Source organism: Ambystoma mexicanum, chromosome 1q, assembly GCF_040938575.1.
Source record: "Ambystoma mexicanum isolate Mex_15411 chromosome 1q, UKY_AmexF1_1, whole genome shotgun sequence".
NCBI lineage: Eukaryota > Metazoa > Chordata > Amphibia > Caudata > Ambystomatidae > Ambystoma > Ambystoma mexicanum.
In genome coordinates this window covers 606,204,376-606,229,222 of record NC_090922.1, presented here as the reverse complement: position 1 = coordinate 606,229,222, position 24,847 = coordinate 606,204,376, and the positions used below count along the sequence as shown (strand labels likewise).

General features: G+C 45.5%; 1 protein-coding gene across 1 annotated transcript in view; it reads right to left on the bottom strand.

The window, feature by feature from the left end:
* The window catches only part of PAPPA2 (pappalysin 2), a 1,097,660-nt gene that overhangs the window by 425,222 nt on the left and 647,591 nt on the right, over positions 1-24,847 (bottom strand). Inside the window, exon 8 of the mRNA XM_069641146.1 lies at positions 18,139-18,267. Coding sequence (XP_069497247.1) covers positions 18,139-18,267 — 129 coding nt within the window. The remainder of the gene's footprint in view (positions 1-18,138; positions 18,268-24,847) is intronic.

Genomic DNA, 24,847 nt, shown 5'->3' with positions numbered 1-24,847 from the left:
TAAGGAAGGACCTGCAAAGGGAACTCGTAGTAGGGCGGTAAGGGTTTAACGGCACCGGTCTCGTTACCGGTGACTGTTAACCCTTGCCGCCCTACTCGGAATGAGGCCCATTGAGTGGTTGAATCAACAGAACAGGTATTCAAAATTCAGTCACTCCATGAGCTCATTGGAAGTACATTTTTAGATATCACTGTATACAGTTCCGATGTATGCCTATTGATACGCCCTTGGTACATCAGCTGCACACATATCCGGTGCACCCATGCACCATACGACACTCTCTCTCTCTATTGACCTGAACTACGGTCCCCGAGGGCGTTCAACCTACCAGCGCTTTGAGGTCATACCAATGATATATAAGGCGCTATATAAATGCCAAGTAACATAACATAACATGACTTACAATAAGCTGATGGACAAGAATTCCCTCCTCCAATATCAGAGTCATCATGCCAAACATGTCAAGAACAATTTGTCGTTGTTGGCCAATTTTTGCATTTTAGACATAATAGTAGTAGCAGACACCATTTTAAAAGTGAAGCCACGCATTTAAGCAACAAGTTGAAAAAGAGAGACTACGCTAATAAATTGGTGATACAATTTATGAAGAGAGCTTACAATAACAACCGCAAGGCACTACTTGGTGAGGTCCTAAAGATAGGTGCAACTCTAAGAATCTAGGTTTTGTCAATACTTTTACGAATATGTCATACAGAATAAAATGGTCCATCAATAGAAACTGGAGGACATTTTTTGATAACATTATACCCAAACCATGAGGGGCCTACAAAAAGAGCACTAATATCAGAAATGTTCTGATTCATAACGATGTACAATTTAGGTTGAATAAATCCCGGACCATTACTGAGGTATGGGGGTTGAAACCTACTGTTGGGCACCATCGGTGTGGAGGGTGCCCAGTGTGCGATTTAACTATGACGGCATTATCTGTAGATTTAGGTCTATCCAAGATGCAAATTATGACAGAATTCACAAATTGCAATTCTGCCAATGTCATTTATATGATTAAATGTCCAACCGATAAGATTTACGTAGGGAAAACCAATCGCAAATGCAGAATACGTATCATTGAACACAGGAGTTGTCTCAAGAATCAGGTCGAGATGGCCCTTTGGTTAAACACTTTATGGACAAGGGTCATGTTTTCATGGACTTTAAGTGGGTCATGTTAATGAAAATAAAAGGCCTCAACCAGTTGATGATAAACAGAAAATTGTTACGAGCTGAGCAGCAACTTTTTTATATTAATGGTAGCCATCTAACAGGTCCCAATTGAAATATTGAGTGGAATCATGCGTAAATAATACATCCCCTACATGTTATTAAAGGAGACACAAGGCATGAGGTTGGGTATGGTGGATGAGTGCCTCCGGTTTGCAACACGTCTTGTGTTGGAATAGGGACCCATAGGTCTACTAAATTTGAGGGTGACAATGTCATAGAAGGAGTTTGGATAATATTCATGGATTGTTGGTAATTGAATTTGGTTTGTTAGCCAGATTGGGCCATTCTATGTTGGCTACAGACAGCTTTATGGTTTTGCCCTATGAGAAGCAGATCTATATAGCGTCATCTGCATTATTTGTGCTGGTGTACACATTGGACCATGGAGTTGGGCCCCCATTGCACTTATGTGTCACCGGCTGGTGTGAGCAGTTTAGGATTGGTAAGCATGTTAGTTACTTTGCGGCATGCGGTTTGTATGTGAGGATGCTAGCTAGATGCTATTGGGTTAATGTCACAGCTTTGTGGTGTGTCTTGCCCACATTACCGGTGTATGTCAGTAATTGTGGGGTGAATCGTATAGAGACCTGAGATAGGGACATACGGTAACAATAGGTGACACACTCACCCCGCTTTCTTGATGTTAAATACACTATATTCCAGCAGCATTGCACTTTTGTGCGGCACCGTGCCCTCGCGAGGAGTGGGGATGAATCATGGCATGCGAGGAGCTACAGGCTTGAGGCTTCAGCCGGGTTGTCATGGAATCCTTAAGAGAGAGGAGAGATGTGAGTCCTTCTTTAATGTTGATGACAGCATGTCGGCTCAGCGTTGGGACATATGCAGTAGAGCTGCCGCAAGTGTTCAGCTGGGATCATGACGTGATGCACGCAGCCAAAGGAGCACATGACCATCACGGCTCGTTCAGTGGGGACTTATTGGAAAGCGGGCAGCCTGAGTTCTTTGTGTTTGTCCCCTCACTTCGGGTCAGGGTCCATGGAATATGATGCTGTACCTAGAGTGGACAGGTATGCGTTGATTCTTTAATGTATCCCTCCATTGGTTTGGAAGAGGGCGCCTATTGGAATGGCGTTCATTTTGATATTTGTAACCTAATATGAATGATGTCAGCTTGGTGTAGAGAGTCATATGTGCATTATCATTTCTTCTTTCTACAGGCTTATGAGGTCATATTGAATCACGTCCTGAGCTTTTGAGATCCGCTGTACTAGTGATTTAGTCTTTGCGTTCATCAATGAGTTGAGTATTAGTCAATTGAGGCACTGACTGGATGTGAGCAGTTTGACTTATCTGGTTGATGAGTTTTGGTGATACTGGGGACCAGTACCTTGGGGCACTGTGGCGATGGTCTGGAGTTGGGATGCCCATCTATGTTGTTTTGTGAGTTTTTGGTGATGGACATACTGCCACCTTAGTCGATATACAGGTGCAGGGCACTTTGTCACATGAGGTGTGCTGGAACGGATATTGAGAGTGTGACCTTTTGTAAATAACAAAAGTTATTGAGTAGTGGAGGTTGGGGTATAACAAGAAAAACGGATAACTGTGTAAAATGTAGATGACCTAGGCTTTTGGAGTAGATACATTCATGGTGTCAGCATATTCATTACGTCCACGACCATCCTGATTACTGAGAAATGACAGGTATGGTGGATAAGAGGTGTTTGTAAGATATACACATCGGGTGTGATTAATTGGAAATTAAACCTAGAGCTATATAGTAATGCTTACATGTAATTGTGGACATATTGGTTTTGTCATTTAGTGATGATTTTTACTTAAGTGTTGCAGATTGTGACAGTCTGTGAATATGTGTCAAGAAGACAGTAGAAGAGCCGTAATCACTCATAGGAGTATGTTAGGTGTATGGGTGCAAAGATGTTGAGGAGATACTATTGAGTTTCAACACCCCTGAAGAATGTCAAGCATAGTACGTTGATGACAGAAACATGTTGGGTATATGCGTGAATTGGATCATGTACTGCAATATTGATATCCAAACATCAGGTGTATCTCTAATGTTGACACTTGTTTAGACAGAGGTATAGGCAATCAAACCACAATCTTATTTTAGAGTGTAGGGCCTCCTTTGGAATAGTTAGAAGTTTGGACGCTTCTAAATTGTATATTGAAATGTTTTTATGGTGTTTTATACAATTGTGATTATTTGTATGTGATTGACAGTTTTGTATGTTGCAATAAAATCTCTTTTTTTGTGATTGTGTTGTATGTTTGGCACTTCACACCAAGGCCGCGTGTGCTTATACGACTAAGCTGATTAGGCAGATTAAGCCTTATCTGTATACAACTAACATTTCTGTGCTGGCTAGGGCTCTGGTGAATTCCAAAATCGAATACTGTAATAGCCTCCTGGTAGGCTCAGCCAAGGGCAATATTAAGAATCTACAAGTGGCCCAAAATGGGGCTGTTAGAGCTGTGTGTGGGTTGGCTAGAGCAGAGCATGTTAAGCAGGCAAGGAGATCTCTGCATTGGTAGCCGGTTCACCACCGGAACACTCACAAGACCGTATCCCTTACTCATAATTGTTTGGTGAACCATGCCCCTGTCTATCTGACACAGCTGCTTCAGAAGGCCCCCATCCTCCGATCTCTGTGCTCCAATGGTCTTGGCAAGCTTTTTGTGCCTCGTTCTAAATTGAACAATTTTGGGGGTACCTGTTCTGCTATTGGGGCATTGACTTTTTGAGTAGTATGCGGCTGATTATCTGGATTCTTCATTTTTGGCTACTTCTTGATACTCTGCCTGTGTTATGTGTACTGTTTTGTCTGTGAGAGCAGTGAGGCCTATGGGCGTGCTGCGCGGTATAAACATTTATTATTAATAATAATAATAATAATAATAATAATGTCAAGAAGCACAGTAGATTGTCCCTGAACAAAGTCAAACATTGGCAACCATGGTCAACCATCATCATCCTTAGTTGACCATCACTGTGAGGAATTTGACCATCCGCACGGTGGGCATGCGCTTGCCTGGGCTTTTTGAAATTTTCAATTAAATGGAATGATGGTAGACCAACCAGTCACTTAAAGACATCCGAGATGTCTCGACCATTGCTTCAGAACTGCCGATCAGCATGGAACAATGATTCCTGACCCTGAGATGCCATGTAGACCAGCCCTGAAAAGCGCCCTGAAGCCGACGCAACCCTGTCGAGCACCTTGAATACCTACAGCACAAGGTACATTGTACTTCTGTCCACCTGGTCCTTCCCAGAAGGCCCCTAGAGACATTTTAAGACCCATTGCTCCCTTTGTGCTAAAGCCAAGAAAGCATAACAAATGGTTGTGGTTATTAACCATACCGACTCCACTCCTGTCAGTATCCAGAGTGCATCCCTTTTCCTTCTTTGAAACTGTCAGTCCTCTGCATTGCTTTACAGGGCGGGTTGAATTTTGTAGTGTTGTTGCACTGTCTGTTGTGATTAATAAAGTAGATATTTTTGATACAGCATTGACTGGACACTCCTTTTATCATTGGGTGAAAATTGTATTTTTGCTGTGTTGCAACTAAGCAACGATCCACAACCTCTCTGAGATAACCCTACCGTTCTGTCCATGTTACCAAAAGTGGACACGGAGGTTAATAATTTGCTTGTTTTTCCGATTGTTTTCAGATCCCTTCTGGTGTATTAGAGGTGTGGCGCTGATCGATGGTTTAGAAAGCAATATTCACCGCTGGACCATTGGTACCCGGTAGCTGATTTGTCACAATCACCAACCGTGATTGACCATTGTAAACCTTTGCAAACAGATAGTCAACAGAATGATCCCTCATTTATGTATGTAAATACATGATCTTTTTCCAAATGTATGTAACATCCACCAGTAGACCAAGGGACACTTATTTGTCCACATTCTAAAAAAACAGGAATTTCTTATGAACTTAAAGCGTATATACAAAATAGTATGTATAATTACATATTATTCCACCTGGAATGCAACATGTATGTATGATGGACTTTAAATGATCCAGTTAGAGGAAGACATGTTTCTTAATCAAAAATCATGGTGACCATTGAAATTAATCTTAGATTGGCCCCCTGGCTTCACGGTGCACATACACAACATTTACAATATACAAGGCATAGGGTTACAGACGCGACCTGTTCAGATTCTCAGGCATCTAAAATATTAGGATCTTCATATGGTACCTCGTGTACAAATACATAAGAAAGCTGAATAACAATATTTAAAAGAGCCATCCTATTGAGGGGCATCCTGTAGATGGCAGGCATTTACCAAGAGACCTAAACATCTACATAAACAACCCGACGTCATGACTGTGACGTCATCGCGTGGCCGTTGACGTAATGGCCGCCGTGCATACAGCGGCCATTTTAGATCCAGAGCATGTTCGCTCTTGGATCTCAGGATGAATGCTGCGAAAAACGTTAAATGTATACAATGACTGGGCATGCCATCACAATATACACAGCTATCTGTGTGCACCCGTTGGAACTTTAATCTGAGAATATAGAGTAGATGTACCTACAACACTCATTACCTTTTTCTCTTTTCTACAGATGTTCATTATTTTGAATAGCTTCATGTACATTCAATCCACATCACAGCTTTAATCTCAGGAATGGCGTGTTTGTATCTAAATATCACACACAAAAAAAGCTCACATTTTCTGCATACTTAACTCACAAGACTAACACAACCCCCTCTCGCACCGCAAGTCACATTCACTTCACCACACCGCTACAACACATAAATCGCACCAACAGCACACAAGGACTGACATCGCTCTGATACTCGCACCAAAGCTCAGCGCACGGTGTACATCGAGATGAAGCTGCCAACAGAACACCACTCCTCTCACTATCAGATCTGTCCTTGTGGCTCTGGTTGAGCAGGTGCAGGGCTGCTCCTGGAAGATGACTGGCTGGTTATTATGTATGGTGGTCTGGCAAGAGCTGGCTGCAAGATGGGTGTGTCCCCTGATGACTCCTGATGAGGCCCTGGGCCCTCTTCATGCTGCAGTGTGGCCCCATCCACCACATGGGGATACTGGCTTTCACCACGCTGCCCGCTCTCTGGCAGCCCCCTGTGCAAGTGTGGGTCCACCCACACTTCACTCCCCCACAGCTATTCTTTGATTTCTGGGTGGGCCCTGTTGGTGGGGATGGTGCTCACAGTACTTTATAAATCTTCAGGGAGGCCCTATAGCCTGGGAGGCCTCCCCTTTCACCCTGCACCACCATTTAATGTTCTTCATGTGATTTCCCCTGTGCAGTGGGGATGTTGCTGTGCTCACATGGTCATTTTAAGGACACGTCCCCATGGTAAAAGAGGACGTTGCCTCTTATCACTGCCCAGCACCCTCCTTCCGGCCCGCCCGCAATGCGTCGTTTGACACAGGTGGCATAACGCATCTTCACCCGGGATACCGGCCCTAGGATTTATTTACCCGTGGCGCTCATCGGAGCAACCCAGGGTGTCCTCCACCTCCTCCTCTTCACCCAGGGACTTCACCCGGGCTTTCTGCTCCCTCGCTTCACCTCCCGGGCTGTGCCTGGCATACGCAACCGGGAGGACTTCATTGAAGGGCCCGCCTCGCTGGCCACGACGCAGGCCTTTGGGGCACGGGCACCCCCTGACATGCTGCCTGAGCCCTGAAGATCACTAGGCACATCCAGGCCCAAGGTGGGCCAACAGGCGCCATGGACCTGGGGCGGCTCCCTGACATAGGCAGCTCAGCCCCTTTGAATATGTCCCTTTGGGGGCTCCCCACATGCTGCCCGGCGCCCGTTGCTGGATTTAGACCATGAGGGGCTGGGAGAGGCTGGGCCCACCGGCCCACCCCCAGGTAAGTCTTTCTCTGTCTCTCTCTTCTCCAACTGTCTTTACAACTGTCTTTTCTTTCAAATCCCTCTGGATTCTTTTTTATCTCCCCTGCCCAGCCAATTAATATAATGATAATTGTTTTTTATAACGTGCTTAATACAGAAGAGGTTTCTAAGCGCTGAACCGGGATTCTAACCGGTGTTGATCTGCATCCTCTTGCCTCCAAGACGAGTATGTTGCCCTTGAGCTATCCTCCCGGCAGGGGAGTTATTTTCAATTGTTCCTTTCTTTAGTTTTCTTTCAACACTCCATCCAGCCTCATGGTGGGCTGGATGGTTTAGTCCAAAATCAAATACAAACTCACAGGACACAAGAAATGAACGCACTACACATTTAATAAAACCTTTGTTACGCTGGTGTCTGCGTCTTTCTTTCTAGGTATTCCCTCTGAGAGCAAGCATGTAGCCGCAATAGCCGGGCCCGATGGGGCCACCAGCTACAAGGGGTAGCTTGAAAATCCAACAGGTTTTCGGCCCTCCAGGCCTGAAGTTGGACAACCCTGGGACTATCCCGAGGCCCAGAAAATACTTGCCATATGCTCTTTCTTTTTAAACAAGTTCTCCTTTCCAATCATTGTGTGTGTGTTTCTTCTGGTTTCTTCGCGGGTCTGAGCAACTATCACGTGACATTTCCCATGAAGGCAGGGGACGGTAGTCTGCTGCCCTGCAAGACGCAGACTCTAGCTACACACCGAGGGAGCGAGCAGGAGACAATAGTGTGCGTCATCAATGCGCTGTGAAGAAGAGGGACCTCAGTCTCTGGTCGTAGAATACTGCAGAGGTTTAGAGCAGTATACATTCCAAATTCTGGAGAATCACTAAGCTGCTCCTTGGGGAGGCACACGTCCCATAACCAGTGCATAAAGTGGGATGCAAAATCGATGTGGGCTCTAACAAAAGGGTGTGGCAAAGCGCTGAATGGGTCCTAAAGAGCGTGGTCGAAAGGAGGGGCAGATGACTTAGACAAGTTCCACCTGCCCCAAACAAAATATCACGAGACCCTGAAAACATACATATTGGCTCACGCAGCATTGTCCCGGTGGTCTTGTTTGTATGCTGTCTGCACAGTGTAAATAAATTGCTATATGTAAATAAATCACTTTCTCACTCAGTAAATAAATAATTCACTGAGTAAATCATCATCTTTCTGTAAATAAATCACCCAGGACTCTCAGGGCCACCTCAAGGACTCTTCTTAAGTGGTCATGTCAGGTTACACCCCTGCTGGCTGCCTTTTTTTTGCTCTGTCATTCAGAGGCCAATACATCTGTCACATGGTAATCTGCAGCCACTCGCCCCCTCGCTCAGTTGCTTTACCTAGGATTATTCTACAGAAGGAGGCCCCAATATGGGGCTGAACATATGCACATATTCTCTAATGAAGCATCAACGTTCACAAACTAATGTCTGTTCCACTTTTGCTGGCCAAGTGCAGACCTCGTTAAAAAGTGTTAACCTACCACGGATATGTTTGCCCTGCTTTCAGCTCTTTGGTGTGGGTGAGGAAAATGCTAAGGGGGACTAATGAAGTTGAATGGGGCTCATGTTATGCAACCACAGTGAAAAGCCGAAGGAACCCACCCAATGGAGTTTCCATTAGAAATATCTCCATTACAATCTATGCACCAGACAGCTGCCTAAGATGGGGTGCAAAAGGGGGGCCCACAAAAATCATTTTGAAATAGGCCCCCAAAAGCTCCCACACATCTCCAGCTGTCGCTAAAATCACATATGAGAAAAGGGAGAGGGTCAAACACCAGCATAAACTAGGTGCTGATTTCCACAACAGAGCATTTTGGGAAGGTAATAATTAACACAATCTTTTACATGTGGCAAATATGTCTGTAATAGTACCCCTCTGAGAACATAAGGCACAGTAGCCTTGCTACTTATTTAATTTATGCTAAAACCTTAACAGTAAAATGATTGCAAACCATGAGTCCTTTGGACAGCCTCTGCCTGGCTGTCCTGATCTAGCTTCGTGTTTCACTCCACATATTCCTTTCATGGCATGTTATTCACTCAGTCCATCCCTACTGTTGTAGATTAGCGCACGTCTCCTGTACGTGTGCTCAGTTACTCCTGGTGGACTCAGGGAGCCCTGGCTTTGGGGCAGTCTTTGCCCCAACACACTTCAAGCTCTGACCACAATTATCGTCTCCCAAGTCACCACTATGCCTGCATTTCCCCCAGAGGCTGAGCTCATGGATGAGATGTCTATGAGAACCTAGTGGAGAAAGGTGTAGGGTGTTTTTTTGTGTGCATTCTCTCCCGCCCTCCTGTGGGAACTAGCAAGAAAGTGATGGATAATCATTCTGTGGCACAGTAAACAAGGGCAGCTGTGCCATTTAGGAAACCACGGGATACATATAAGCCTGTGTGTAATCTACTTCAGTGAGCTTTTGAAGATACAGCTATTATTATGGTATTTATTGAGCACAGACCTGTCTTCGAGAGGCAACTGAGTGCTTTACAGAGGTATACACCAATACAGATACATAACAGAGCTCTTTACAGAGGTATAGAACAGTACAGATGCATAACGGAGCGCTTTACAGAGGTAACAACAGTACAGATGCATAACAGAGTGCTTTACAGAGGTATACACCAATACAGATACATAACAGAGCTCTTTACAGAGGTATAGAACAGTACAGATGCATAACGGAGAGCTTTACAGAGGTATACAACAGTACAGATGCATAACAGAGTGCTTTACAGAGGTAACAAAAGAACAGATACACAGCGGGGTGGGGATACAGAGGGGCACAGAGGAGGGGTACAGCCAGGGGCGTTGCTAGGGGTGGCTAAGGGGGACCACACACTAATTGGTGTTGGTCCTTAGCCCTGAAGAAAGTGGTCCTAACAACTTCAATACCACTGAAACCGGTTGGCTTCCATGTGACCTGATTGGAAAAACTACGGATCAGAGATATCCCCAAATCAGGCCATACTTCTGATCCCAACACAAAAAGGGATTGTGCATTTACAAACCCTAGGAACGGAGTCCACACTAAGAAATACACCTCCGAACCAAAAGAAATAGGAGTTGTCTTCGACTATTCCTGGTCCAACACTCCAAATTATGTTTTTTTAACAAATATTACTTGTGAAACAAATTCATGAGTTTTGCCTCTCGACTTATAAAATCCTTTTTTCAGCTGAGAGACATTAGATCAACACCTCTATTTTCAAAAGGTTGCATTCCAAAGAAATGAAATAAAAATGTAATGTTTATTTGGGAAACAACATACTATGTGCAAAACCTTGAAGTATAAAGCAAAACAGGAATCCAACAGTGTGGATCAAACCCCATAAAAAGAAGCAATATTTAAATATAATTGACTCAAATCAAATTGTGATATGATGATAGGGAAGATTTGAGTTCCAGATCCCCCAACTAGGTTCCAATATTGTGGATACTTTGTCAAAAAAGAAAGGACACTGGATGGGTACTTGCAGCAGCAGCCAAGGGGAAAGGCTCCTAAGAAAGTATTCTTTGGTGCTTCTTGCGGCTCTGTGGAATTGTCACCCTTTTCAAGGTACCAGATAAAAAACAATTGTTGTCTGATCGATTTGCCGCGCATCCTCGGTCCAGCTTTCTGGTGATGTGACTTCAAGGAGTGGAATCTTGCTTCTGGAGGTCAAGCTGGAGTCCACCAATGTTTAAGCGTGATTCGTTCACGGGAAGGCTATGCACAGCATACCGCCTTGAGGTCCCAGGATATTGGGGGGTAGCAGCCCAGGAAGGTCACAGCTCAATGTGAGGTGACTCGAAATGCAGGTCTTCTTAAGACTGATTGGTCCCACCAGTCCAAGGGTCACAGACATCATCTTCAGGAATTATCTGCCGCATGAAAGAAAGCGTCAGCACAGCAGCGGTTAGGCAGCAGCCATCTCCGGTCGCTGGAATAAACTACAGGAGTCTCCTCTTCTTCCTCATCGGATTCAGCTCCAGTGGTAGACTGGTGTTCAGCTTCCAGATCCAGGTCGGCCTTCAACTTCCACATCCAGGCCATTTATCCAGGAACCCAGCCAATCAGCACACATGCTTCATTCAAACTTTGGTGGGTGGCTGTCCTTTTAGGACAGCCAGCCTCCCAGTTAGGACTGGTTTCAGGTGGTATGCCAGAAGACAAAGTAATACAGAGTTTGGGACCCCCAGCACCCCTCACATTTCCTGTCTTCACAGACACTATGGAGCCTCAGAAGGCTTCACAAAGGATTCCCAGCCAAGCCAAAAATCAAACCAGGTCCTGCCCCATCCAGAACGGCAGAAGGACCAAGAAAGGGCAAGCACATAGGAAATGATGAAAAAAGAATACAGACACCATTTTGGGTCAATGGTGAACCTTCTGTGCATTAACGCTGCTAGGTTGATAGCCTGCGAGTAAAAATCACACAAAAGTCTGTAGAACACCTCCACTGCTGCCAGCTATAAAGTTATGCGTGTCACTAACCAAATGTTAAAGGAGCAGTGAGAAAGCAAGCCCTAGCCACTCCACATAAATAGGGTTGTGCTGATCTCACAGTGGGAATTGTAGAAAGGATAAAAAATATCCTTCTACTCTTGGGAACATTAACTCACACACGGATAATATGAGAAAATAAAAAGGGAAGCCCAAGGGGCTCCCCAGCAACACTGCACAGAAAGGGCTGGGTGCTGCGATAATAACATGTAGATTCCCGAAAAGTTATAGGAAAGTTTGATTCCAAAAATAAAGTATGGAGAGACATAAAAATGCCATAGATAGAGTAAAAGAAAGGGTGAGGGGGGAAATGATGTGTGCGCTTTGCTTAAACATCGTCTTTGCATACTATTTGATTACAGCCATTATACTGGGAGAGGACCGAGCTCCTTGCATCTTTATCTGTAGGCCAAATCAGCAGCAAGGCGTTCACAATACTAAAATGTTGACAAATGAGGCCTGTGACTGTGCCATTAGCTGAACCACAGTCCCTCTTCAAATTCAGCCATCCTCAACTACTCACGTGGTACTCCATGCTCGGCACTCCCGCGACTGGTAGTGTAGGAAATAGAAAAAATACTTTTCTATTTCTGATGCACTTGCTGTTGAAAAGGAAAACCTGAAACTCGCAAAACTAGTCAGGAGGTCCATTCCCTAGGTTGAAAAGCAGCTTTTAATGATGTTGTGAATCACCTATAAATTGTCTTTAACTTTTGGGTCACCCGGTCACACCTGCGAGTGAAGCCAGTTTGCAGCCATGCCTCACTGCCCCATGTTACCTTGGAAACCTGATGATTTCACGCTCTTTCCCAGAAGAGCGTTAAAACCTAGAGGCTCCAGGATAATCCCAGAGAGTATGCAGGTCTCTGATGGATCAAGTCAACAGTGTCTGATCGGAGATGCCTTGTAAGGGAGCAATCCTGTGCCCATTTTTGAAAATACTTTTGACCAGCGCTGGCCAATGGGCCGGCTCTTGCCAGATCCGCGATCCAGCAACAGATGTCTGACTGGATCTCGGACCCAGCCTGCGCCAGCCCCGGCCTGGTGGCTCAGTGATCAATTCTGCTCTGTGTGATTACCGAGCCCCCAGGTTTGCAGAGGGAATACATGCAAAGCTGGGCCCTCTGTCAGATATGACATCAAGGATTTTGGTATTTATAGTCTCTCAGTCAAGATGGGGGGAAAGTCACAATTGTACATGTTTAGCCTATCATATTTCTCCTTATGTTTATAAAAAATTGCTTGAAAAGTACACAAACCATGCTGAGGTACACACACACAAATATATAAATCCTTAAATATATTTGTATGCGCACCTTACTATGGTTTGTGTACTTTTTCAGGCCATCTTTTATAAAGCAGAGCATTGTTGAAAGTAAAAAGCCAAACAGAGGGGCGAGGAGGGGAGATGAGAGTGCAGGTGAGTCCCGAATATTTGGTCAGGATGTAGAGCAGTTTTTTACCCTGATTGTGGCCCTGTGCTGCTTTTCAGGGCACAAGGAAAGGATACATTTGGGTAGACAGTGTCGCTTTTTTTTCAGAGGGCAGACACAGCACACCTTAGGTGGTTTTTACGGCGGCAATCTTGCTCAAGTGTTTGGAACCAGGATTTCCCCTAGGTTGCACGTTCCCAGTGTTGACGCTTACCCGCAAGACCCCACAAAATTGTCATCAACGCGCATGTCTCATATTTGAATATTTTGGTAATATTGCACTATAGACTGCTGGGTTTAAAAGGTGAACACCTTTTTTTGCCAACATAGTTATTGGAAAGAAGCAGCATGAAAGAAAATTCACCATTTTAACGCTATTATTTTGAACATTTTTCTTTGAGCAGAGTTCTACTGCCAGCTCCGCCCCCTCTGATCTCCGCCTCCTCGGAACCCCACTACCTCCTCCAAACACTGGCCCCACCCCCGACCTTGTGGGAACCTCCTTTAAATGTTTTCCATTTTCACCCCTGCCTGTGACCTTTCTCACAATATCATTTTCAAAAGAAGAAGAGGGCTCTGCATGTGATCCTCCGGAGTGGGTCCAGAATTCCAGAGCCACCGGCTGGCAGGAGCTGAAGCCAGGCTCATGCATCCCTGCATCGTGCTTTGCATACACTCCGAGAATGCACGTTTAGATATGCATGACACGATCATTTGCCTGCGCACTTCAGATGTACTGTTTCTGCGAGTCAACAGCAAATCCATATGTAGATGACCATAGGTCAAGGTGGGGAAATAAAATAAGAGGGTCAACCCATTCTCAAAGATTCACCAGGAAGACGGAAAGTCCCTGTCTTAGACAAGCTTTGCACACATGTATTTCTTCCTGGACTCCTAGACACACGTTTTTATATAATATGAATCCAACACTAAATCAAGGATGGTCCCTCTGTGCACCCTGTCTCTCTTGGGATCCTAAGAGCGCCCCTACACAGTGGATCATTCTAGGCTCTGCTCATCCCTTTCCTGGCTTGGTATTTCTATCTCCACTCTTTCCTAATTTCCTTCCTGCCTCTCCAACTTCTCCTGCTCCGTGCTGTGGGCTGAAGACCGCCTTCCCACTCTCCGCCTCCATGGCAGTGTTCCTCCTGCATCTCCAACCTCTCCCGCTCCATACCACAGCCTGAAGACCGCCCTCCCACTCTCCCAGACCATGGCAGTGTTCCTCCTGCCTCTCCAACCTCTCCTTCTCCGTACTGCGGGCTGAAGAGTTTTCTCCCACTCTCCCCTCCATGGCAGCCTCTCCAACCTCTCCTGCTCCATACCGCAGCCTGAACACCGCTCTTCCACTGTCCGCCTCCATGGCAGTGTTCCTCTGGCCTCTCCAACCTCTCCTGCTCCGTACCGCAGGCTGAACACCGCTCTCCCGCTTTCCCCCTCCATGGCGGTGTTCCTCAATGTTCTAATTGTACCACTACTCTTCCTCTATCTCTAGTGGTGGGTTACACCTTTCTTCTACCATTCTTTTTTTTTATTTTAAATTTTTATTGTGTTTTTTGGTATGAATCGCACCATTCACAAATAAAACATTTTATTAAAAACATCAATTTCAATTCCATTGTTAGATAAAAAAAAGATTCATTCATTAAACGCCATATTCATAAATATTCATAATACAATAAACATACGTTATGTATACACTAATTCATATCCTCATTAAAAAAAACTCTACGTGGTTACCTGAAACACTAAAACCTCATTCAAATGACGTCATCCACGAATTTAAAAATGCCCATAAGGAACCTTACTAATGTTAATATTAAGGATACGTGTGCACCATTCATAAGCTTTTCCCATAGTACTTAAGATATAACTTTTGAAGTGGAGGATACAAACGGACTGATATATTTTAACCCAGCGATGTTAAAGCCGAGTATTCAATAATTACATAATCAAGAGTTTCAATGCACAGACTTGGGCATGCTCTGCAAGATCTTAATTCTATTGGAATCCTACGTTTGGGTCCAGCCACTTCTAGAGTAGGCAGAGTTCAAGAGGAATTTCATAGACAAAGGGAGTCATTACGAGTTGGGAGGTAAGGGTTAAAGGCGCCGGTAATGATGCCGGTGCTGGTAAACCCTTACCGGCACATTCTGAGGTCCCTTAGTGGGTCCCAGCAGGAACTGCTGGTCTGATCGGCCAATCTCTGCAGGTCCTGTTAAGGGACCTTGGAGCTAATAACGGGCCGGCAATTTGCGGGCCCGTTATTAGCGCCTTCCCCATTCCCGTTTGTGCCCTATGGGGGCTCAAATGGGAATGGGTAATGGTAAACTGAATGGGGACTTACCGGGTCCTCCAAGGTTGGAATGTCCTGGTAAGTCCCCATTCAGCCAGACCGGACCCGGACCCGGGTTTGGAGGCAGCCATGGCGCTAATAGCTAATAGCTCCATGGCTACCTCCAAACTCGTAATGACCCCCAAAGACATAAACACAGAGGAAGGGAATCTTTGTAGGTATGGTCTTACTTCATTTTTTGTTGCATAGTAAACAGATTTTCCAATATGCAATTTTAATCTTTGTAAATCCTCTGTGTCTGTTATTCTATTCCACTTTTGCAGGTTTTTCTTTGTGACACTATGGGCCTCATTACGAGTTTGGAGGTAGCCATGGTGCTATTAGTGCCATGGCTGCCTTCAAAATCGTGTCCGGGTCCGAGTTCTGAGAATGAGGAATTACCGGGTCATTCCAACCTTGGAGGACCCGGTAATTCCTCATTCCAAAAACCCATCCCCATTCCCATTCGAGGCCCCATAGGGTTCAATGGAAATGGGGATGGAGCTAATAAAGGGCCCGTTAATAATGGGCCTGTTATTAGCTCCCTAGTCCCCTTGTGGGACCCATAAAGGACGTCTGGTTTGACCAGACGTTCTGCGCGGGTCCCGCAAGGGAACCTCGTAATAGGGCGGAATGGGTTTACCGGCACCGGCACCATTACCGGTGCCGGTAAACCCATTCCGCCAACCTCGTAATGAGGCCCTGTGTCATGGTTAAAACTCAGCAATTGTATAAACCCAAGACATCTTCTACCATTCACTCTTTTAGTCTAAACTTTCACTTTTATGCAGACGATTCTCAAACCTTTATTTCCTTGACTTCCTTCATGGATCAGCAGCCTTCTTACATCTTTTTCTGCCATCAAGTCTTGGATGCTCACTTGTTCCCTTCATCTTAATTCATCCAAGGTGGGATTTGCTGTCTTTCCTGCCCATTCTCCCTGCTCCTGATTTTATTCAGTTCCTCCTGTCTCTCCCCCTCTCTCATCTCCTGCAGATTCTTGATCTGTCACTTTCCTTCTCCTCTCATAGCTCTTCTCTTGCTCCTTCCGGCAATGTTCAATTCTGCAACATCTACAAGACTCTTACTCCTCACTCTTCTGCTACCAAGACTCTTACTCTGATCCCAACGTTTCCCCAACTGTTCGTCCTCTGAGCTTATGTTCTTTCCCCTTTGAATTTGACTTTTTATTCTGCCACCCATCTTCTCTTTTTGCTTTGTCCCTGCTTCTCTTTTTCACCTTGCATAGCACTGTTTGCACAGCTTCCATTTCCTGTCCGTCTTCACTTCTCTGTATAGTATTTGATTGTGTGAAAGGCTTAGCTACTGCTCACCTGTCCTCTCTGATCTCCATCTATTCCCCCTCTCAACTTCTTAGATCCGCTTTTCTTTCTAACCATCTCCACCCTCTCTGTCCCCAGTCCCTTTTCTGTTCTTAGCCTTGGAACTCTCTGCCTTATTTACTCTATTATGCCATGCCTCTTCTCTTGCTTATTTCCCCTTAATTAAATGAATTAATTTTTTATAATGTGCTTACTACCAGAGACCAGTTTCTAAGCACGGGAGAGGGATTCTTACCTGTGTTGCTCTGTGTTGTCTTGCTTCCAAGACAAATGCGTTGCCCCTGAGCTATCCTACCAGAGCGTAAAGATGATCTTATTATTTCTTTAAACTATAAAGAAAGGTACAACTTGCTAATTGTCTCCTCTTTATTTGTGTAATTTCGTTTTTGGGTCATTTTGTAACTTTTGTACAACACTTATGTGTACATTTGATATAAGTACAATAAAATAAAAATACAAATACAGAGATCGTCACAGTTGCATTGGATGAGTATCTCGAGCCTAGGTATGGTACACAGGGTTTCACAGCAAAGCATAGCCCAGCCAAACATGCCTGGGGCAAGCTCATTTCATAACCAAGTGCCGGGCACTTACTGCCTGTTCCCGCCTTTAAACACTCCCTTTGCCTGGGGGTGGGGTCCAGGGATCCAGACACTTTGATGAGGGGGATAAGGTCCTGATTGGTAAGTAGGATTGTAGGATAACCAATCTGAAGATGTGTTGGCATTCACCTTTTCAAAGTTTTCTGGTGGTCATCAGCATGAGTTTAACAAGTACCAAGCATGCAGGTGACGCGGGTTTGAAGTGATATGGCACCGCTCGGTGGGCTGGGGTGCGGCTGTGAGCTGAAAGAGACACAGGGATGTTTAGGAGATGATTGGTCCCTTAGGTTTCTTGCCCCCTCTCAGGGCAATTCCATTGGACTAGCCATGGTTATGGATCAACTGAACAGCATTCACTGGGCAAAGGTTTTGTTGATATTATTTTACCAGCAGATATCGGCTTTCTGGCAACAGCCAGATTGGCTGATGGTTGCTCGAGGGGTGGCTTTCCAGACCAGATGGCCTCCACTAATTAGGGGTCTCCCTCCAACCCTGTAGAGGTCCAACAGCCTCCTGGATATTGCCTCGGGTTTGGTGGTCATGGCACCAAGAGCCCTCAAGCTGCTCCAGTGACGTATTTGATGATAGTTGCCCTTTTCCTTGATGTTCCTAGTTTCGCATTTCTGGTTGCAACCCATGGGTTATCAGGTTTGTATTATAAAGCCTCCATGACCTGGATATGTTTCTCCCAGAATCCTTTGCAAAGCCCTTGTTTTACAGCACATTCACCTGATTTTGACTTCAACTCTTTGGGTCACCCCAACTCCCGTAAACAAAAGAACAGCAGTTTACAATGAGATACACAGAATAAAACTTACTCGGTCACCTCTCCATCTCCACAGTAGGGGGCCCCATGCCGATGAACCAGAGGGGGCGAGGTCTCTCCCAGCATCGTGCCTGCCTCAACTTGCACCTGGTACCGATAAACCTGACCTGGTGTGACATGCCTGCAAGGGAGGAACAGAAAAGAGAGGGTGAAACACCACAGATAAACACTTGTCTCACTCCAGGAGAGGATTCTGGATGCCACCGCCTGCCTCCAGTCCCTGACCCAGCTTTATTGGGGCGCATGGAATGGTGTGTGGCACGTTGAAAGGGAAAAAACACACACTGAACTGGGGCTCTGTCTACCTTGCATTGGGTTCTTGGTGCACCCCTAGGTTGCAGCACCTGCACTAGCTTTCTGTGCAAGCCAGAGTAGGGTGGCGGCCTTTGAGAAACCCTGACTGCTTACCTCCAGTGGACCATTAGTGAGATCCATAGGTGGGAAAAACCTGCACTGGATTTCTCGGCCTCTTGGATTATCAGGCCTGAGCCAGTAAAGCATATACGCTATCTTTATGGACTACCTGGAATGAGCTACAGACTCGGACACCTGAAAGAGGAGAACACCTGTACTGGCTGTCAGCGCTACCTGGAGTGGAGTTTATATAAACGCACGAGTGGGCAGATTTCTCTGCTTCCTGGAACGAGCTCTGGGTGCTATACCTGGAAGGATGGGGGAACCGGAAGTGCATGTCTATGTTTCCTGGATCATAGTCTGTATAAAACCTCTGTGGAAGGGCTGAACATGAATGGCATGTTGCATCTTGGATTCAGCCTCTTAGATATAGCTTCTGGGAAAGGGGAGGAGAGTCCAACCCGCTTATCTATGGGCATTGGACTAGGGAGAAACGATATGTAAAGGCGCCCACAAATACTCACCAAAAGAGCAAAAACCAACGACAAGGATGGCCCCAGCTTTCCCAATCTGCTACTTAGGAAGGATCAGTCGCTTCCTAAACCTACAGGTGCAGGGTTGGGCGTGGTCACCGCGTCATCTCACGTTGGTCTTTGGTGGAAGGCACTGTGCCGTGGTCACCATCACTCCTCTAATCGGGGAGTGCAGCCCTGGCACAGCCCTATGGTAAGCAAGACTGCCATGAAGGGGGGGGTGCTCTATGCCTCCTCCCCTTCGCATGGTTAGGGACTGCATGGCACTTGGCTACGCACGCTTGCAAATAATTTCACATTGGTGAGCGCCCTCCATCATTAAATAAATTGCAGGTTTTTTCTCGAAAAATTCCTGTGCGCAGACTCACTTCACATTAAGCTTTTCTGTGTTCTCATCTTGTGCTCCTGCTTAATTTGTGTCTATCTTCACATCTCCCTTTCAAACCACCTCTTGTATTCCCCTATATGATATGGGGTACACCAAAAAAAATATATATATATATATATATATTTATATATATTTCTTTTTAAATGTCCTGAATAACTTCTTTAGTCTTCACCTCTGCAGTTATTGTACTTAATGTTTTATTTTACTTTACATTGCTAATTTATCGCTTTGGTGTAGGGGTCTGCAACCTGCGGCTCTCCAGTTATTTTGGACTACAGCTTCCGTGATTCCTCACCTTTTATGATGCTGACTAGGGGTGATGGGAGTTGTGGTCTAAAAACGTCTTGAGGGCCAAAGGTTGCAGACCCCTTCTTTAGAGTGATCGCAAATGCATTGGGCGGACCGGTGCTGCATCATACACCATGTTGTGGTACCCGAGGGGCCAAATCTGGAAGATCCAGCAGACACACATCGCCATTTTCTACAAAATGGAGGACTGCAACGTTGACTCTGGAGAGTCTAGATCTGGGACAGGTTTGCCTGATGGATGACAGCGATCTGTGGGGATGGAGGTGTTTCGCTGAAATGTGTGTGGGAGTTGCGCACATTAAGGCTAGAATGAAGCATTAGAAACTTCAATTGTCTAGCAAATATATTAAGGGTAATCAGCAGACTAGGACAGGATGCCTGGGTTGCTTGTGCACAACCGAGCCAAACATGTAACCTTTATCCAAAGCTCTCGTGCTCTTTCCCTCTTCCTAGACAAATTACAATAAATTACACAATTAAAATCCTGCGTGCAATCATGTTACGCATACGCTACAAAGGAATGCCTCTTCTTGAATTACACTTGTTCGAGACTAAAAATAAGAGAACTTGGTGTAACTCGAGGGGTCGGTCGAGGCCACTATCGTTCGGGGTTTTGGTCCGTCCTGGCACTACCGCCTGGATTCCGGCAGAGGGCCCTTTCCAAGGGGGGATGAGGCTGGGGGGGGGGGGGGGGTTGACGAGCCCGCTCCAGGGCTCCAGGGCTCTGTTTACGCCGAGCTCCAGACTGGAGAGCAGGGGAGGGCCGTCTCGCTGGCTGTGTGCTGAGCCCAACCACTCATGGGAGGTGTGAGGAGAGGCCGAAGACGGACAAGTCTCAGATGCCTCGACTTAGCACGGCGAGGCCAAGGAGGTTGGAAAATGAGCTTTGCTTCAGGCTGGGCCGCCGTAAAAACATGAGAGCAAGGACGACAAAAAGACAGTTGATGAACAAATCCGATCAATCGAAAAGAAAATACAAAACAACGTCAATTTAAAAATTGAAAGCCATATTTTTCAAACTCATATTTGGACATTCACGGCGATGGAGAGCTGGAAGGTGGCATCAGCGTTGTAAACAACCTCTCATTAACGACAATACGTTTTTAAATTAAAATGTACATCTAGAATTTCTGAAATATGACTAGAACGTTGACATACCGCTGTGTAGCAAACAATCGCGCAATTGTGAATTAAATTCCAGGTCGCATTGCGAAATATTGCCCCAAGAACACAGAAAAAATATGTTGTGGCAGGAAAGTCTCCATTTTGCTCGGTGAAACATGTTTAGCTAATAACAATAACCTGATTGATAAGATAGCTCAGCGAGTTCAGCACTCGCTATGGAGATCTGTCTGCAATCCGCAGCCCCAGGATCGAATTCTGACATGGTCAACTTGGCCCTCATCCTTCCGCGAGATCACTTAATTGCTTTCGATATGCACCCCACCACCCTTGCCTTGTCCAATTTAATTTTTTCTCAATATGTACTTTATCGTGTAAGCTTTTGTCATGTAACTGGTTGCCACAGCACCCTGATGCCTCAGGGTTTGGGGCTTTACAAATATTGTTTTTAAAAACTCTAATAAAATAAAATAAATTGACTACCATTAAATTGGGTGATACTAACATCATTATTACAGTGCACAGAAGCAGCAGAAATACGCCATAAGGCACTATAAAAAAATGATATTTTTTGTTTTCTACTATCAACCTAAGAACCAGTGTCTGGATAGGAAGCACTCGAATGGTGGACTGCTTGAAGAACTCTCCATTGTGACCCAGATCCTTCCGGTTCCAATGCAAGAGCTTTACCTCTGCGCTCCAGTTGCCGGTGCTTTCCTCGCACCGCCCCAGCCACACGCCTGGCCTTTAGATGTGCTCTATGCAGGGGCGGACTGGGAGGCCACCAGCAGCCTGGTCAGTTAGGGACTCCTGCCCGTGCGAACAGGGGTGGACTGGCCTACAGGGAACGGTGGAGATATCCCGGTAGGCCTCGGCACCCTTGACCTCTTTTGTGTGTTTGCCTATTTTATTTCCAAATTTTCTTATGGGAAACGGGTAGAGCTTGCTCATACTCTGTAATCTGGGGCCACTTTGAACATTATTTCGAAGGCCTCTTTCAGTTGCCAGTCCACCCTTGCATGTGCAAAATCTTTAACTATTCCTTTGCGCAACGCAACGCCCGCCGCATAGAACACAGATTATTATTGTAGGCAATTTTTATGGTAGCCCCGCTTTGTATAACAAAGTTTCCTCCATGTCTGTATGTATGTTCAGATTTTTGTGACCATCCGATACTGAAAGTTCAGATCAGTAAGCTGCCTATACGTGACAGGGATCAAGATAGAACGGGGGCAGTGTCTGTAAATAATTCCAGAAACCGAGTTGGGTGGTTGGATAAAATTATAGAGGCCATTACCAGACATAGGGCTTCATCACGAGTTGGGCGGTATTAGCCCTACCGCCAAACCCCCCGGCGCTATTAGCGCCGGATCGCGGGTTTGGCGGTAATGTAATTCCCCATTCCCCACTGAGCCCATTCGGGAATGCCCCATTCCCCATTGGGCTCAATGGGAAATTTTCGCGCTCTTACCGCCGGCGGGTTCCCCGCCGGCGGTAATAGCGCACATTTTCAGCGGATTTCCCCCCAGCTCAGAGCTGGGGAGAAATCCGCCGAAGCCCTGATTTGGCGGACCCTTAAATCCTGCGGTAATAGCACGACCGCCGGTCCGACTATGAGGCCCATAGTCGGGATGCAGTATATTGGACCTGCATCTCTCCCAGTTTAATCACTGAATGGATTAGCTCAATCACAAATCTTTTTTTTAATCGTGGGCGAGGAACCTTATCCAGACTAGGCTGCACGCATGTGCATCACTATGATAAAGTGTGACTCCCAGAAAAAAAGAATCATGAGACAGGAGATTGTAAGTAAAAAACCTTAGTATTGATCTCCATAATAAATACATACAAATCAGAATACTTTAAAGTGGTATCGCCTCTCACTTCGCACAACTGCATGGAGGGCGCTATATGACGTCATTCGTGAACATGACACAACACTTCTGTGGCTCCTAGTCAATAGTAATACTGCAGAGACTTGGCCCTCGATGGTTAACCTAATTCCTAATGAAATCTGAGAAGTTTATCTACGTGGGGAATTTGCAGCCACAGATTCTAACTTCCCACAACCTCCCCGACCTTTGAACTTGACATTCGACAGGGAAAACTTGATTGGGATCATAAATAAGCGTATAAAATCTAGATCTCCGGCCCCGACTGAGTGTCTAATTTAGTTATGCTTGCTAATCCAGAACTCTGGGCCGATATACTGCCTACCCTTTTTAGGCGGCAAATAGTAGACGGGGTATGGTTCCCGATTCATGGATGTTTTCTCATTTTATTCGTCTCTTTAAACGGGGGCGACAACGATGACCCTTCCAATTACAGGAGACAATCCCTATTCGGTGGACATAGCAACAGTTCTGCCAAATATCTCCTATTACAGATTGAAAGCTGGATTGAGAAAAACCATATCTTGAGCAGCTTTCAGATAGGATTTAGGAAGGGCCTCTCCGCAAATTATAATGTACTTGTTGTAAACTCTCTTGTCAATCAAGCTCGTGCCAAATCCGCCTTACCGCTTTTCATATTGTTTGTGGATTTCCCCTCAGCGATTGACACAATTGACTGTTGCTCTTTATCGGATAAATTGAAGAAGTTGAAAGTGCCGAACAAACTACTCACAGCGTGTCAACTATTAGACGCGCATAACAATGGGCGTGTGAAACTAAATGGAAACAGCGCTCTAGCTGGCCAGGGAGGTGAAGCAGGGGTGCGTATTGGCCCCTGCCTTATTTAATCTGTTGATGTTAGATGAGGAAGGCTGTTTAAATAATGCCCATCATTTGCCTACTAAAATGGGCCATTTGAAAGTGCTACATCTGGCCTATGTAGACGACCTGGCCATCTTTGATGCCACCTATGTTGGCATATGCAGAAGTGTGAATGCCCTGATTGAGTGTGCCAAAGCTAACAACCTTGTCGTCAATTTTGCTGAATCCAAATTCATGTGATTTGGTTATGTAAAAAGAGATCAGGAAAGTATTGTGACGTCCGGCGGGATAATACACCGAGTGCATGGCTATTGGTATTTAGGATATGGTGTTGAAATGCATGCAAATGTGCAATTGGCATTAAAAAGACGCAATACAAAAGTGATCACTCTAATGATGGCGATAAAAACATGTGTAACTTCCAGTGCAAGGTTTAGCCTGATCGGAATTCTAGCACTCTATCGACTATTTCATCCATGTTGGAATGTTCATAGGGGGAACATGATTATTGGGCCAATCGACTCGAAGCAAGGATTCGGCGTCGTATCCCGGGCCTCTCAATGGTGGCTCCTATCCAGGCCATTAGCATTGAGTTGGGCATCACTTCTCTGAGCACAATTATACATGGGAATAGAGGGACTCTATACATAAAAAGAATGTGCCATGAAACACCAACTCAGGAATTAAGAATTTTTCTTGCGATTGGCATGGTGCCCCGTTTGGTCGGATGGCCTGGGTTCCTTGCTAAATGAATTTAAAATCAAGGCCCAAAAATGGGATTGGGCGTGCTGCCATGGTCACATGGGCAGACTATCATCGCCATGTACGTAATCTCGGTTATTCTTTCCTTATTGAAAGGCTCAACAGTAGACCTATCCGTTCCCTCGTCATAATGCCAGGAGAGTCTTTATGCAGATAGGTTTAAATAAACCTGCAGTAATGGCGGTGAAAGCCACCGGATGAAGCTCCCAGCAGAAGAACGAGGCTGCCGTCTTTGTAAACGAGAGGGGGTCATAGAATCACCTAGACACGTTTTCACCTCATGTAGCAGGCATGCGCAAGATATATGTCAACTATTATGTACATCTAGCCGGTAGTCTGCAGGAACTATAGGGTGAAGCCTTTTGCTTAAACTGCCTTTCTGGCTCTAGCATAGCTCGCTCTATAGCCTTGGTTAAGCTAGGTCAGCGCTTTGACCTTGAACTCACAGAGAGAGGTGTCTGGCCTTCATCCTGATTGGGAGGTGATGATTGTGCTTGTTGACGTTGATAGCGTCAGGCA